At 40.0% G+C, this 16,768-nt stretch overlaps 1 protein-coding gene across 1 annotated transcript in view; it reads left to right on the forward strand.

Annotated features, from left to right (window-relative positions):
- Window positions 1–1,056: 1,056 nt before the first annotated feature.
- The window catches only part of LOC110056559 (uncharacterized), a 16,492-nt gene continuing 780 nt past the window's right edge, over window positions 1,057–16,768 (forward strand). The window contains exons 1-8 of the mRNA XM_089272630.1: window positions 1,057–1,153; window positions 8,479–8,907; window positions 9,852–10,217; window positions 10,757–10,885; window positions 14,047–14,202; window positions 14,910–14,934; window positions 16,096–16,273; window positions 16,407–16,768. The exon at window positions 16,407–16,768 is cut by the window's right edge and continues 780 nt beyond it. Coding sequence (XP_089128756.1) covers window positions 1,072–1,153; window positions 8,479–8,907; window positions 9,852–10,217; window positions 10,757–10,885; window positions 14,047–14,202; window positions 14,910–14,934; window positions 16,096–16,273; window positions 16,407–16,571 — 1,530 coding nt within the window. The 5' untranslated portion in view covers window positions 1,057–1,071 and the 3' untranslated portion in view covers window positions 16,572–16,768. The remainder of the gene's footprint in view (window positions 1,154–8,478; window positions 8,908–9,851; window positions 10,218–10,756; window positions 10,886–14,046; window positions 14,203–14,909; window positions 14,935–16,095; window positions 16,274–16,406) is intronic.

The following is a 16,768-nucleotide window of genomic DNA, read 5'->3' on the forward strand; positions in this document are numbered from 1 at the left end:
ATAATCACGACAACTGGTTAATATTTTGACTCTCGGCTGGTTCCGTGTACTCTATGTAAATAATCTTGGGCGAACACAGCGATCGATTTAATGGCTTATGGCAGGGATACTTTTGTCTGGAGCCAGTTTCTCGAAGGTCCCAAAAAGTTTTCGTACCCGGAAAGTCGTGGCAAAATCTCAAACCCTATGATTACGGAGCTGTCTTATCACATATTCTTAATATGATGAGAGGTTCTCTTCATACAAAAAGTTCCAGGCGTATACACCTCTGTTTTTAGATACAGATTAATAAAAATTGCTTTGAGGGCCCGAAAAGTTTCCGGGCCTTTCGAGAAATGGGCTCCTGGCCTCATAAGACTTATACACGGGTTTGCTGTTTTGCAAACCGTTGCTTAGTCATAACTTAAAATTTACCTAACAATAGTTCAACAAAACTGAAAGTGCTAAGGGAAGAGCTTAATGTCGATCAGAGCTGGTGGACTCCTGCCACGTTAACCGCACTGTTTACCAAAGTTGAATGAAAATCAATGAAAGTTTAAACCATTTACTGGGGAGCTTAAGCAATGACCACCGAGAGCAACGCCTAGTAAAAAATTAATTTATATCTTACTTTCGAATTTCGCAGTTGTTCAAAATACGCAATACTTACTCATTTTATAATTACGCTGTTGTTTGCACAGCACGGCGAAGGAATGTACAAAGATTTATAACACGTGCATTATAAGTTCTGTTTGGTGGTGTTCTCGTTGCCGTTTCCAACGCAAACCCCGTCGGTTATGATTTGCCTGGATAGAGTTTGTGTAGAAAGCTAAATCATTTACATGAAGTCCGAAAATGGTAAGAGGAAAGAACAAATGGCATCGCTTACTAGAAAAAACTTCTGATCAATATAATTTGCTTTCGTTGACTATTCAGGGCCCTACGTTGGAGTAATTGCTATTCTGAGAACGCCCACGGGTTTCCTTGTCAGCATCTGAACTAAAACAAACACACCCTACCTAACTTCATCCAAGCCTTTTTCGCGTTCGAGTATTGTGAATCGTGGTCAGGAACGTTGTTATTTTGGAAGACATGGTTTTACTCAACACATATTTGACGACCTTTAAAGCATTTATTATCTTTAGGATTCTGTGTCAAGTCTCCAGAGCCTGCAGTAAGTGTTACTGTCTGCATTTTTTTCCCTGCCTTAGTCCCTATAGTTTGAAAGGAGCACTAAGTCTTAATTACGCTACGTTGAATAATTTAACGTTGGAACTCAATCAAAATGGATGTCCTTCTCTGCCCGCTCATATTCTCCTTTTTGAACTTGATATTCGCTTCATGTAATCACGTCAAATAGCCACAAGTTCATAAAGACAAATACTCGTGGTTCATTGCGGGTACCAATATGGCCGCCACGAAAATACAATATTGTCCATAATTAAATGCTCAATAATTATTTGATTTGTTTTGTCTGGGGCAAGATGAATTTAATCCTATGCTGTGATTGGCTAACCAAGCGAGCAAGATGGAGCTACCTTGCCCGCTCGGGATCACCCACTTTGACCCGCAAGAAAATATAATATTGCTCCTTTTCCAAAAAATAAATCGTTTACTGCCCAGGCTTGTTCCGTCAAAATGACTGGACATTGGCCTCGTTCTTAATTTATTTGCTTATTTTTGGACCTTGACTCCGTTTCGGTGCATAAGCACGCGAGGAAAAGAACTTAGCCAACATCCAGCGATCTTGACCTCACACTTGTTCAATATTAACCCATATTTATCTTCAAGATGACAGACCTACATGTAAGTGTGCCATGTACTCCTTTCATCAAGAAAGTCTTACTTGGATAAAAAGCAGGGAATTGTGTCAGAAGGACAGCGGAGACCTCGTTTCCATGGAAACCGACAAAGAGTGGAAGTACTTGACAGACTTCATCCAGAATCTAGCATGCTCAAAGCACGCTGAATATTTCATTGGACTTTCAAACAAAACAGGAAGCTGGCGGTGGCTGAGTAATGTCAGTATTGAAGTACCTGGTCAGAAATGGCGATGGCATTATGGTCAGCCATCGGGTGACGGAGGTTGTGTTGTTATGTATAAGAACTATGCAGCAGGGGACAACCCTAAGATGAAAGGTTATTTTAACGATTTGCCGTGTAATTCGGATGGTGCAAAAATAGCAAATAGAGGATTTATTTGTGAGAAAACTGTCGGTAAGGGAAGCCATTTCCATTAATTTACATATACGAAATATTTTAAGAAATGACCAACCTCTGATCTCCACTGCCTAAGTGCCATAAAGCGTTTTAAGAGAAATATGATTCACGCTATCAGAAGAAAAAAAAAATTTCAAATATACGTATTTTTCATGAGTAGTTAAGTGAACTCATGTCTTACCCTGGAAACTACTTCTTCGAACAAAGGCCGCTCATGTGTGTGTTTTTTTTTGTTTTTTTGTTTTTTTTTGCGTGTGTTTTCTTACCCCTGCCACTGTTTTTTTGCTGTTGGCTGTTGTGATTAGTCCAGTCACTGCTAATGTAAAATAACTGAAAATCTAAAGTTATACTAAGCTCGATGCATGAAGATTTTAGCTTACCTCAAACACAGGATAGAAGCGTCCGCCTGTAAATATAGAGAATCGCGGCCAGTAAGATGATTGAAAATTCGAATTTTTTGATAAAAAATAATATTTTGTAGCAAATGTTTTGAACCCAGGAGTATCAGTACTTCGTATAGTGTGATTGTCCGGGTGAGGGTAGTTCTGAGAAGAACTGCTGTTGGAGACTAACGTTTCGACAACCTGAGTGGAAGTCATCTTCAGAGTCAAGCGAATAGTGTTTGTCAGTCGGTGATGTTTTTGATCTGGTCCGTTGAACTTGATTGGTCAGTTTAGCCATAACAGTATTGGCTGAAAGACTCGTGTAGGGTTTGTCATCAGTCATTGTTCGGTTTCGATCCGTCTATTATTAGTCAAATTGGTCGGTTTTTCGTCCGCCTATTGTTAGCCAAATTAAGTCGGTCTGTTAGAAGTCCGTTTGTCGGTTTCGTTTCCGTCGTGGATAAGTCTTTTGTAAGGCGGCAGTAGTTGTTGACGAATGAATGAATGAAAGACTTTATTAAAGTGTCAATAGTATTCAGCTAATAAAACTAATTGTTGGCATTTGTTAAGAGGCGCTTGTTCTAGGGTAGTGTACCAGGTTTCCAGAGTCAGTCGTTGAAAATAGTCTGTACTGTAAGTTAAGCACTGAGCAGAGTCCCAGTCAATGTTGTGGTTTGTCAGTTGCGGAAGAACAGCAATGTGATTGTTGGCATCACTATTTTCGTGGCTCGTTTGTGTTCAGTCACTCTCGTGTTAAGGCTTCAGCTGCCAGTCTTACATAGCTTTCCATGCAGGTGTTACATTACCAAGCGTTCCCCTCCCCCCCCCCCCCCCCCGCCCCACTTTCTTTCTTTCTTTTTTTTCTTCCTTTAGCCTCGAATGTGTTTCCTGATACTGGGTCCGTCCGCCGGATTGAAAAAAACAAAAGTAAATAAAAATAAATAAATAAATAAATGAATAAATAAATTACAAGAAGTCTCTGAATAGGAGGCCTGGTACCCAAGCATCATTGCTGTGGTGCCTGGAAACAACAAGACATGAACCGGAAATCAATATTTGGTTGATGTTATTGTAAAATTTAAACAACGTAGCACAATATACTGTAAAAAAAATGTTACTGGTTTTGTTCCTGGTTTTCTCTATGCTTAATACTATGTTCATATTTGAGATTAAAATAATTATTTAAAGTGAAAAATGACTTAACTACGTCGTTACATTGTTTTTTTTTTTTTTTTTTTGAAAATGCCAAAAATTTGGGTCGGTCGGACGAAGCTAAATGGAGAAAAAAAAAAAGAAGATGGCCTAAGCTAAGAAAAGCAAATAAAAAATCCTGTAAGTAAGAATACAATATTTTCAAGTTTGCAAATGATCAATCATAAGCGTTCTATTGCTGATATATAACCAAACATCAAGCTAATTAAGGCATGATGTTATGTCGATAACTTGACCTATTGTAGTCAAGACACACATTAGGAAATCCGATGGTGGTCTGTCTGTCATGTGACAAAACAGCCAATCATGTTGATGAGTGTTTTGTGTCCGCTAGTATAAAGGACTGATCGCATTCTCAAATATTCCCTTCTGCTTTTATGATAACCGTCACAGGGGGTATATCTCTTGGCGAAAATTTTTTTTTTCAGGCAAGTTGTGGAGATATTTTGTTTTACATTACAATGTGTCATCCTATAATTTATATTCCGGGGCATTCATTCATTAGACGTTTAGACAACTTCGTTGCTGCAAACCCTAACCTTAACCACTAATTCTTGTTAAATAATGTTGCCACATTTACGTGGCATGGTGTTGGGGGTAGAACTGTGGCCAAGACGCTGCAATACGACCTCCCTGTGGTCACTTCATTCGCCCCAGACATAGTTATTTTACAGCTGCGAACCAATGATCTTTCTCGGCTTGATCCTGCAGTCGTGGGTTCTTCCGTCGAGGAGCTTGTTACCATTCTGTACGACACGTACAACGTTAAGCTTGTTTGTGTCTGCCAAACCCTTTTGAGATCGGACCCTTAATTCATCACGCGTATCCGCGCGTTTAACAAATATTTTAAAACGTTCCTCGAGGCCCTCCCTTATTCCTTTTTCTGCATAGGGACATAGGGGATTTTGGAATACATCCCAGACTGATTTCTCGCTCGTAATGGTGTCCAACTCAATATTTTTTTTTTTAACGCACGAGTTTTATGCATCTCTCCGTTATGTTCCTATAGATGCACTGACCGTTACAATTGAGCTCCAGCTGGCATAAACTCTCTATTTACCAAACACTCATTGTTGAGAAACCACAGAGATAATCTGAACCTCTATGTGCAATGCCCCAAGAGTGCCTTTTTCCGATCTTCCTTCTCACATCGTGAGTCTGTTCTATGGAATAACTTACCCGAATGTTGTTTCTTTTAAATCTGCTCTTTAAGGAAAATCAGACATTTTAGAAAAAAAATTACATTTAATGGAGTGCAGGGAACAAAGAAAGAAAGTGCTATCACATATATTAAACTTTATTATTATTATTATTATTATTATTACTATTATTGTTATTATTATTACTATATTACATTACTTGGATTAGAACATTGCTTTCCTTTGAGATTTTAAGGTGAGTGCACACATGTGCGAGAGGCTCCAGGACACCTTTCCACAAAGTTCCAGAAGGGTATTTTATTGATGACTGCCGCTTAAACGTTAGCCAAGCGTGTGTGCGTTAATTTTAGAGCACACTTTTATTTTAATTTAGGAGAAAGTGCATTTTTTAAATACACATTCGCAGACCAAGTATTTTTTTTTAATGTCTTTATACAAAAATAAGTTAGAAGTGAGGCGAAGGCGAAACAGTTTGTATATTGTGAGTATTTTACGAAATATGTTGGAAAGGATCTTTATGGAATTAGAGATTATTGAGATACATTGTACTCTTATTAAAAAAAAAAAAAAAAAAAAAAAAAAACTGCAAGGGAAATTAGTTATATTTTGAAATAGTGTACGTTTGATACTTTTATAAATAAAGTTGTTCTTAACATATTATTATTATTATTATTATTATTATTATTATTATTGTTGTTGTTATCGTCCTCACGTAATGCTTGCTTAGAGGCCTTAGGGCCGAGACCTTACCATGGTCCTGGGGCACTAGGGGATAGCCAGTTTTAAGCTTGATGGCACCCTCCTCAAAATGTGTGCTGTACCTAGCAAGGTTATCATTTGTAGTTCACTGATGCTTAATTGGCCAGGAATTCCTCCAATATACGTTTCTAGTCCCTTTTGATAGCTCCAATGATAACTGGTATCGTTTCCGTTCTCATGCCCCACATTCGGCTTGTTTCGATTTCCAAGTCCTTATATTTGGATAGTTTTTCAGTGTCTTTCACGGATGTGTTTCTGTCTGATGGTATTGCCATGTCAATAAATTTACAGGTTTTCGTCCAATTTCCCGAAGTATGTCCTACTCCATGCCCTTTATTATTATTATTATTAGCCATGGCATATGCATACAACCATATGCATATGCAACCATTTATCGCCGAATCATAATCTATCCCAGGCATTGACCTCCGGCTTGCTTGCGAAGTTGAGCTGAGTTGAGCTTCGCAGGCAAGCCGGCGGCTGTCGGCGGTTGTCGGCGATGAAAATATTTTATGTGAACATCATCTTGCGGACGCAACGTACTCCAGTAAGACGATTCGATCCATATTTACGGGTAAAATTGTTGAAATTTGAGCAATTCGATTTGCATTTCGCGCAAATTTGAGTTCGTCGCGTCGGCGATCCATCGCAGATGCGCCGGGGACACACTGGGACAGATCGCTGAGGGTTGTCAATTGCAACCGGCGACTACGTCGCAGGTACGTCGGCGGGATATGAGAACCAAGCTTTACACGTAAACTATAAATTAATGTTGAAAGTTCGCGCCAATTTGTCACCCATGGTATTAGGTATTTTACTTTCTTTGGCCTGGGGATCTCATGCAGTGTAACTTTAATTTGGCGCCAACGTGTAATTTCCGCAGTAATGTAGGTTAATAGACCAATTTCGATGTATTAAAATTCAGCCGAACACTTTCGATACCACTAGCCTGCGAAAGCAGATGCATTTCCGGTTGACGCTTGTCTCCGTCGAAAATAACGTCTGCGAACCCGAGCCAGGAAACGATTTCTGTGACGTTGGAATTTTAAGCCAATCACAGCTTAGCTCAAGTAGCCCTAGAACTACTTTGCGAGGTATTCGCTGCGAGGAGCACTCGAGTTTCATTCTATCATGGAATCTGATTGGCCAAAGAGAAACAGAAGTCATTACGTCACAGAAATCGTTTCCTAGCTCGGTTTCGCAGACGTTATTTTCGGCGGAGACAAGCGACAGCCGGAAATACGTCCGCGTTCGCAGGCTACGATACCACTTGCTTGGTGCAAAATCGAATCGTGGAGAATCTCTTCATAGGGCTCGCTAGGGTCCTGTAGAACTAGGTCATCAGTATGCGATTTTTAGCCGAAATCGAAATATTTACTCTGCGGTTGAAGAAAGGCGATGAGGTTAACGAAAATTTAAAACAGTCTCCTTTCATTAGGCCTTAGGAAGAATGGAAGTCAAAATACCATGCAAACTAGAACGTGAGAACGTAGTCGCAACAATTGGCCTCAGCGTGTTATCAAGAAACTTGCCGGTAACAATTTATGTATTTTATTATAGATATATTTCTTTTCTTTCTTCCTTTCTTTCTTTTTTTTTTTCTGTCGAGCGTGCCACATAACCTTATCAATTTGGCTTTTATCCTGTGTTCATTTGCCAAGTTGGTGACGACACAGAACAAAACTGAAATGTAAAACGTGAGTACAATACTTTGTGGGGTAAGCAATTCTTGCAACTGTAATGAATCTGACAGCAATAGGCTCCCGCATGAATCTCTAGCTGTGATTATCAATATGTGTAAACGGTCGAGGAAAAATCAGAATACCTTTCAAGTGCAAACGCTTACGAATTCAAATGTATATCTTGTGAAGAATCCAGCGACATTTATGAATCCAAGATATTACATCCTGTTGTTTATATGTCACCTAACTTACTTAATTGGTGTATAATATGTAATTCGGACATTTAGTGATTAAAAAGGGTATTGTTTATTGATTTAGCAGAGTTCCTGCTTATCCTGTGCCCAAAAATGTATGGCGAATTTCCCGCATTCTCACAAAGGATTTTTACATTTTTTTTAACATTTTAATTTATTATTTCAGTTTTTTCTCGTTTTAATATTGTAAGAAAATTGTTTGATCTGGCGTTGTTTCTTATTTGCAAGCCATAATATTGGGGTTCAGCGACGAGCTTTCTAAAAATTTCATCGACGGGATCACGGAAGTAAGCATGAAGTATTTTAAAATAAAAACATGAATAAGTTTACTACGGTTAATTGAATGTCTTATATTCAGCAAGAAGGGGGAGAGGGGGGGGGGGTGGGGTGGCTACTCTGTAAAGTTTTATACGTGGATGCTCCGCCTCGAGGTCCAACCCCTTACCCTTTAGCAAGAAAAGGTACGCCTTTCATGTAAGTGCTATTGAAAAAGGTACCCCGTTCCCTTACCTTCGTGAGAACATTGCATCTCTTTTTTAAACCCTTGAAATGAAGTTATGAGGTAGTGCTTAGTAAATTAAATGCTACTGCCGTAATGTGCGTCTCTTCGAAATATTTTGAGGTCCCTTTTGAATAACTAAAAGACAGATTTCTCTACCCTTTGATATACGTCAACTTGTGAACCCCTTAACCTTTAATATACCTGAAGCGTGAAAAAGGTACCCCTTTCGGGTGAGCCTACTCGTATAGGCCGTCGTAGGGAGCACTCCTTCCCCGGTACGAGTGCTTGACTAGTTTACATCTTTGTTCGTAATTTTCTGTTACATAGGTGAAACCTTTAAATGGTTCAAAGGTGGCTGTTCCAATTACACATTTCACGCGCCATCTACCCCTCTTAATTGGGAGCAAAGCAGACGATTGTGCAAGAAGACTGGACTTGGTGATCTTGTGTCTATTGAAAGTTACGCAGAGTGGAGCTTCTTGAAAGACACTATTTTAAAGTTGACAGTAGCTGACCAATATTTCATCGGTTTGAAAAAAGATTATCGGTCTAGACAGTGGAGATGGTTAAGTAACAAGAGCACATCTCAGAGAGATCTTCCTTGGGCTACAGGGGAACCGAATGGTGATGGGAATTGTGCAGCTATGTACAAGGATTATGGGAAAAATTATGGAAAGTATTATGACTTGCATTGTACAATAATGCTCTGGCCTGGGTACATTTGTGAGTTTCTGGTCGACGGCTGCAATCAAGAAGGCAAGTCTTGTACATTCCATATATACTTTAAATGATTGTTTTAAACATTTTTTTAATCATATAACCTATCTTCGATGTGACGATCCGTACTTCCACAAGCAATGAACTGATTTCCCCCTTGCGTTTGTCCCTCGCGCGTTTTTTTTTTTGTTTTTGACAATTCGATGATGAGATCTTAATCGTCGTAACCTTAACGTCGTCAAGACAAAATGTATGTTCATTGAAACCCGACATAAAATGTATCTGCTCCCCGACATTAATCTTGCCAGATTTAATATCGACCTGTGAATATCTCAAGCGTTGTCTTGCTCGGGCTTCAAACACTCAGTACAAAACATCATCACTTGGAGTGGAGCACTGCTTCTACAGTAAGTTAACACAGTTATAATTAACTTTTGACAGCCTCGAAATGAAATTTCAAGCAAAGGGAAAAACATAATCAATACCCTAGTTTTCCATAAGAAAGCGTAGTGTATAATCATTATGGTAAACGCTAGATTGCTCGCAGGGACATGTGACTTGTCAACGTACCCGTCGACTTCCGCACAGTGTAACCAAATTCATGAGAGCCACCCCCAAAAAGATGATGACAGAAAAACTATAAAATGAATATACTGAGAGGCAACGGCAATACGTTACGGGATAACAGAAAAACGTAGAACCTAAATACTGCGTTCCCTGAGTATTGTGAATTTACTTGTTCATGTCAATTTTCCATGTTTTGTTTCAGTAATTAGTTTAAAAAAAAAAACGGAAGTTTACATAGAAAGGAGAGTTGTTCTTGCTACACCTTTCAAAATGACACGTCAATGTCGTGGCCATAAGCAGTGAGCTCTTGTAAATTTAACAATAAGCAGATTACCCCAGTATCCCAGTCTTTGTCGGTTGATTCATTTTCCAATCAAGCTTGTATGTTCTTTCATTCCTCTTTCTATGAATTTCAGATGGACATAAGCGATGCTCTTGCTACACCTTTACAAATGACACGCCACGGCAGTGGCCAGAGGCAGAGGGCAGTTGTAAATTTGACAATAAGCATCTGGTGGTCATGGAAACAGAGCGAGAGTGGGAATTTATAAATAAAGAGATTCAAACTCGGAATAGTGGCAAAGAAAATGAATGGAACATCGGTTTGTACAGAAACTTGACAACTAACAAATGGACTTGGATCAATGGCAAAAACGTAACTATAAACAAATGGCAGAAGGATAAGCCTCAAGACAGTGATTTTTACGCTGTGATGGCCAAGGGATCGTTTAGCAGCATCAAGGGAAACATTAACAGAGGATGGATTTGTGAGGAAAAAACAGGTATGTGAATGGGTCTATATCCTCCACCACTAGCAATCAAGCCCATCTCATTGCCCCCTTCCCTCTCTCACACCCACCCCCCCCCCCCCCTCCCACACCCATCCCTGGTCTTCCTCCCTCTGTCTCCTCTCAATCAAACACTGTGACAAACCGACAAATACGCGACTAATCAGTGTCGGTCACGGTTAAATGTAGGCTCCTGTTGGAGCACAGACGCAAGCCGCCTTTTCACCAGACCCCATCTCGCCGGATCGTTTTGCCCTTCGCCGCTCGCGCGCATGACTCAAAGATGAGCCTGAACAAAGGACATGTAAAGGTGAATTAATCAACATGACACGAGCGTGGGACAAAGAAAAATTCTGAGTCCCCGACAGGAATCGAACCCATGACCTCCCGAACACCAGGTGTTCATCTTTATTAACTTAACAGAGGACATGTAGTTGTAAAATGATTTCTATAAAATAAAAATCGCTGATTTTGTGAGTTCGTTTTGTTTTGTTTTGTTTTGTTTTGTTTTGTTTTTTTTTGCCACCCAACAGATAACTGCCAAGGAGTCTGTTTAATTCATAATCCAGTGCCAACGACCTCAACACCACCTGGAACTACCAAACCCACCACACAATGGCGGCTGGACTCTTCAACTGTGTATGATCGCACTACTGCATCAGGTTAGATTTTCCAAAAACATGTCCGATTTTCTAGAACCATGCCCACAGATTTGAGCCCCTTTTTTCCGTTAGCTTGTGATTTTTTTCCTCAAGTGGGGAGGGGGGGGGGGGGGGGGAGGGTGCTTTCCTGATGGAAGCAGCTATAGAGCTTACCTAGCATAAAATGTAGAGAACTTCTTGCTACTATCTATTTTTTATTATTATTATTATTTAGCGCTCCCCCCTGCCCCCCCCCCACCTCTTCCCTGCTTTTTTTTAATTGGTGAGCCCAGGCTACACTCGTCTGAATTTCAGTTCGCTCGGTTACTCTGACAAGGAGCCGACCGATTAGCGTTCTATAACTGCTGTCTAAAGGAAGTTTGCCCGAGGACATTATTAAGTCCAATGAAGGTGCAAGTCTAAGGATTTGCTAGCAAGTGTCGTCCATTATTGTACATGAGAGGGCCCTGAGAAGTACTAAAACGGGACATCATGTAGCCCCGTGGTATTAGGCCGTTTGCACAATGGCGACAATGTTATGCTTGCTTTAGACAGCAAAGAACTTTAGCCACATCAATTGAGGGCTTGGACATGCAATGGACTAGACATTTCTAGTTACTCCATAGGGGATGGCTTTGGAGCAATGGGTGGGATGGGCACTATTACGTAACAAATATATGTGATTATCTGTAGGCTTAGAGTGTATATCAGTTTGAATGTAGCATCAACAAGGCTGGACGTGAGATCCAAAACATCGAGTGAAGTAGGAGAGTGTACAAGGTTAAATTTAATAGTGGGATAAAGAGAGTTAATATATTGCGTGAATTCAAGTATGCGTGAATTCAACGTCCTTAAGGCGCATTCATGTACGGAGCACTATATACTCCCGTCTTCTCGGGCTTGAGCCCCGAGGGGTTTGGAACGGCTAACACTTCAACCTATCGCGCAACCTCGTTCCCAGGGTCTCTCATCTTACCGCCCCCTGGAGCGAGCGAAGAGAGACCCTGGTTGGGTCTGGTCACGTGCCACTTTGACAATTGAGAACATCAGGGAGGGGTCCTCTGTAATCAGCAGTTTGTCGCGTTGAGCTTTGTCGCGCGCTGCGACCGCCACATTACCCGCGGCGTTTATCAATACTTAGCTTTCAGGCTGAAATTTCGAATAATATCTGTTCCAACGTTTACCTAAGGGTTAAGCAAGTCTGTCTCGAGGCTATTTAGTGGTCGTGATTATCAGTGTTGCCGTCTTACCCACTGGATTTATGGAAAGTCACTCATATTTCAACTGTGGACGTCGAGTAGCGCAATTTCATCCCGTAGTAATTGTTGTTTCTCCTTTTGAATGCACTCGATCAAATTGATGCAAAAAACATAAGAACGTCTCTAGGAAAACTTATAGCTTTCTCAAAGTAAAGCTACGGCAGTCTCTGATGAAGAAAAGCTGGACGAAGATAAATATAATATTCGTGCAACGCACTGTGCTTGCAAACAATTCTAATCAAATAGCCGGGCCCGGCGTCACCTGTGGTGTCACAATATAGAATGCAAGTAAGCAATGTGTTCACGAAATATTTTAATCTTTGTCCCTGGAGAGCCAATACTTAGAGCCTTAAAACACATCTTGCAATAGAAACGAACCTAAACAAAGTATAAGCACGGCATGGCAAATTACAGAGGTGTTAAACTCTGAGAAGCAACGTGCTGTTAACAGCAGAAACCATGCGGACCTACGACCTCTAAAAATATGCTTTAACACAATCAAACGACTCCGCTCTACTTATAATTTCCGTTTCTTCTAATAACATGGCACAAAAAATGCCCCTCAGAAGCACGCTTGAAGCAAAGAAAGGTCGAGAGATCGAAAATGAAATGAAAATGTGCACAATTCTCTCGAACCGTTGGCATCACGTACACTAATTTATTAACGACACAATAAAAATTATATTTTTCTTTTTCTAGCCTCCTTTCGTTCGAGGATAAATCCATTTTATCAGCAACAACGGCGAAACGCATACCGCGACGAGTTTGTTGTATTGATACCCTTCGTGCTCTTGAAAGTTCAGGGCGCCGACGGCGCGGTGAAACTTTTCACCCTTTCGCTCCTTTCGAAGTGACTTTGGCTTTCAGTGATCATTTAAAAGGCCCTGAATTCTCTAAAATTATTTAATCACCAGTAACAAGACCTACACTTCATTCTGAGGTAAAGATGAGTCAAACATCTTCCATACACAGCCTCGGCTGCGGTGTGTAATTCTCCATTCGCCTTTGTGAGGAGATTTTTACAATATGTAATGTCCTTCACTGAACCATACAACCATCAGCGACTTGGATTTCCGCTATTAGATGATGGATAAGTTTTTCTTGGCGTTTGCAGAATATTACCACCGGACATTGCCGCAGACCATCATATCGTTCTTGGTTTACCTTGGTGACAACACTTCCCGAGCTCCCGTAGACTAAGTATAGACCAAATTCCTACTAGGCCGCCCATCCCTTCAATAATTTAATTGTCATCTCCCAGATTCTGGGAGACACGTGACCAGACCCAACCAGGGTCTCTCTTCGCTCGCTCCAGGGGGCGGTAAGATGAGAGACCCTGGGAACGAGGTTGCCTATCGCGTTCTCAGTCATAGAGAGCTAATCAGAGATAGTTACACTGTCAAAGCCGAAGTGTTATTTCTCTGGGTGCACACATTTGTTTGCAATGTAAATTGTGTCATCGATTTTCTTATAATTATCTTATTTTTCTTTGTTACAAATAGCGCGTTGTACACACATATCTAATTTATATGTCTTCTGAGCCCAATTACGTTCGATCAGTTCACTCTCAAGGTTAAATGTACAGAGTGGTTTTCGCTTAACTAAAGTGTCGAACGTATTCGCACTTGATGTGGTTTTGCATTTTTTTCCCTAAAAGACTGCCTTAAGAACTTGCGTCACTTTCTCATCCAATCAGAAGTAAAACCAAAACCAACCCTAAATCCCTCGCACACATTTACCCGAGCTTAGTGTCAACTGTATGTATTTGTTTTGAGTACTCACTGGTTCACTAGATTGTCTGTTTTCTTTGTTATGGGCCAAAGTAGTGACTTTGGTTTTGGATTCACGACACTCCATTAAAACCGCTGTTACTTCCTTTAAATCTCCTTCAAAAAAACCTAAGCAACTTTTGTCACTTACTAGATCCTAGCAGAGACCCGGAAGGAGGGAGGCAGGCTTACAACAAAGATAACTGCTCCTCAGTAGTGATAATTCTTACGTCGTTAGTAGCAGTATTGTCTGCTGCGTTGCTCATTCTTGGTGTATGTTTCTTATCTTGGCGAAAGAAACAAAGGAAAGGTAATTTACTGTCTGTCAGGGTGCTACTGATATCTGTATTTCGGTAATCTTTAGAGAACGTTTCATATCTATTTTGTCTTTGATAGAGTTACTTTGCTACTAGCTCGTGATATATCTTTTTTACGCATACTAGTAAAGACTTTGTGTTATCACCTTCATAAAATTGATTCACGCCTTTTGTAACCATTATCACTCCTGCATGGAGTCTTGATTAAAACTTTTCACATTATTTATCATCTTTCCGTTATATTTTCTTTTATTTTAGTTTTGATTACTCTCTACTATTGTACTATCTTGTATTATTTCTCCTTATTTTTTTTTTGTTTACTTAAAAATTATTCTGCGAGCCGTTGGAATAACTGTTTTATTAGAAACGCCCCCAAAATATAGAAAGTAAGACTAAAATAAAAATAAAAATGCCTCAAAAAATCACGCGCACGCTCACCATGTTTGTGGAGCATGGTATAACCAATGATGGCTAAGCCAATGAAAACTATAGAATTGCATTATCCTATGATCCAGCTTTTAATAAAATCGTATATACCCGGGGGAACCGATGATAAAAGTCAATGTGCAAAACTCAAGGGGGGAAATTAAGGGAACGCTCTAATCACATATTGGAAGCGATGGAACTGGGTTACTTTATTTTGTTACCATTGTCCCTTTTAATAAAACTATTTTCTAACTGCTCATTATGTCTTTACCAGATGTAAGAAATGCAGCCGATGTAAGGTAGGTCAACTGGAGTGCTTAGTAGTGCGTATATAATTTCAGTTGTAAATATAAATAGGAAAAAAGTCGCAGCATTCTGTTTTCCTATTTATTTTGGTTTCATGCTCGTCTCGTTCATGTCACGCAACATGATTTTCCTCAGCAGTCAGACACAGTTTTCTAAAAGAATTGGCGATTGCTAAGACTGCTAAATATATTTGAACTACTAGTGAAATCAATTTGGCTAAACTATCGTCAATGCAGATTTTCCTTAGGACTTGGCAAGAACATTGGTTCGTCGATAATCTCGCACAATTCCCCGCACAATACATGTATAAATTTTAATTTTCCCTCACAATCTGCCTCCAAAATCACACGTTAGTTTTTCTTTCCCGCACCCTACAAGAAAGCCAACTAACTTGGAGGTAAGATATCTAATTCAAGTTACCGAAAGTCTTATCTTTACAAATTTGGAGATCGACATATTTTGCACATTGCAAGAAACAAGCCGGATGTTTTTAATAAACTACCAGTCCAAAAACGTTTTCGTATTTAGCTTGTTTTATTGCAATATGATTTGTTTTACTGCTATGTTGTAAATAATAACAGAAGTAGCCCCATCCAGTCATTGACTACCTATTTTTTGTCAGTGTTTTCGTAGTTTGAAATCATATCGCGATCGGCTCAGGCGTTATCTCACGAAAACGTTTCGAGCTGGCTAACTTTCAAGCAATATAATTCGTGGACCGACCCTTTCCGAAAACAATCGACATCTTTGTATGCGAGAGGAAAGTATAAGGCGCGATTCTCACTAAAACTTTCTTCGCAAAACACCACGTTCTGTCACGAAAAGCGAGCAATGTCGCGTTTCTCGTCCCAAGATTCCATGGTCTACGCATGGCACGCCTGAGACCATGACCCCCCTTTTGCCGACCAAAACACTTGCATTTTGGAAGCCCGAGTAAAGAGGGACTTTTTGGGTTGCTTCATAAGCCGTTGGATGTTTTTGTGGTACTGGTTCTTGCCTTAGACAATTTCCCCTTATTGCTTACTTTTCGCCAGTATTACGCCTGCTGCCCCACCAGCGTAAGAGCAGTCTATGCACTCTGTGTTTTCTCGTATGTTTGTTTTGTTTTGTTTTGATTTTTTTTATACTTTGTGCGCTCATCTCTTTGCTATCAGGAACCAACTTGATAATCAAGACGGGTCGTCGTTGAGCCCAGAAAATGCGGCAAGAGAGCTTGGGTTCTCTGCGGAAGCAGAACCCGGTAGTATGAAACCCAAAAATCAGAGGCGGGAAACAGACCAATCTTCGAGTCAAGAGTGTGGATATGCCATGTTGACTCCTCGTACAATGATGGTAATTTCAATTGAAGTTTTGATACAAAAGCATAGACGTCTTAATAGTAAAACCTTCTTGTCGACGTTACCACTGTTGCTGTTCCTTGTATTTCAATTTCAATTAATTAATTTCTTGTGTTTTGTATGCACAGCTGCCAGGGGATAGTTCATATGCACCTTTGGTGAAATCCAAAGGAGGAGACTGTATCAATGAGTCTTCTGTGGCCGCTTCTCCTTTGCTGCAACACGATGACGAAGATCATGATCAGCTACCCACATACGTCAATGTACGTTTGGCAAACTATGCGAATATATAACTCGATGGATGAAGAGGGAAAGTGATGATATTAGTAGTCGATACTTGCCTTGAGTACTTGGATTCTGCTCTAATTCGTGATCATGCTTAAGAGATATTAATGGCGAATTGATGCTAATGAGTTCAGTCACACATTAATTTAATTTAATTTAATTAAGTTACTTTATCAAGGAAACTAAACAAACAATTGAATGACGT

This window comes from Orbicella faveolata, unplaced genomic scaffold (genome assembly GCF_042242905.1).
Source record: "Orbicella faveolata isolate gen_17 unplaced genomic scaffold, um_ofav_v1 contig_35, whole genome shotgun sequence".
NCBI classification, from domain to species: Eukaryota; Metazoa; Cnidaria; class Anthozoa; order Scleractinia; family Merulinidae; genus Orbicella; species Orbicella faveolata.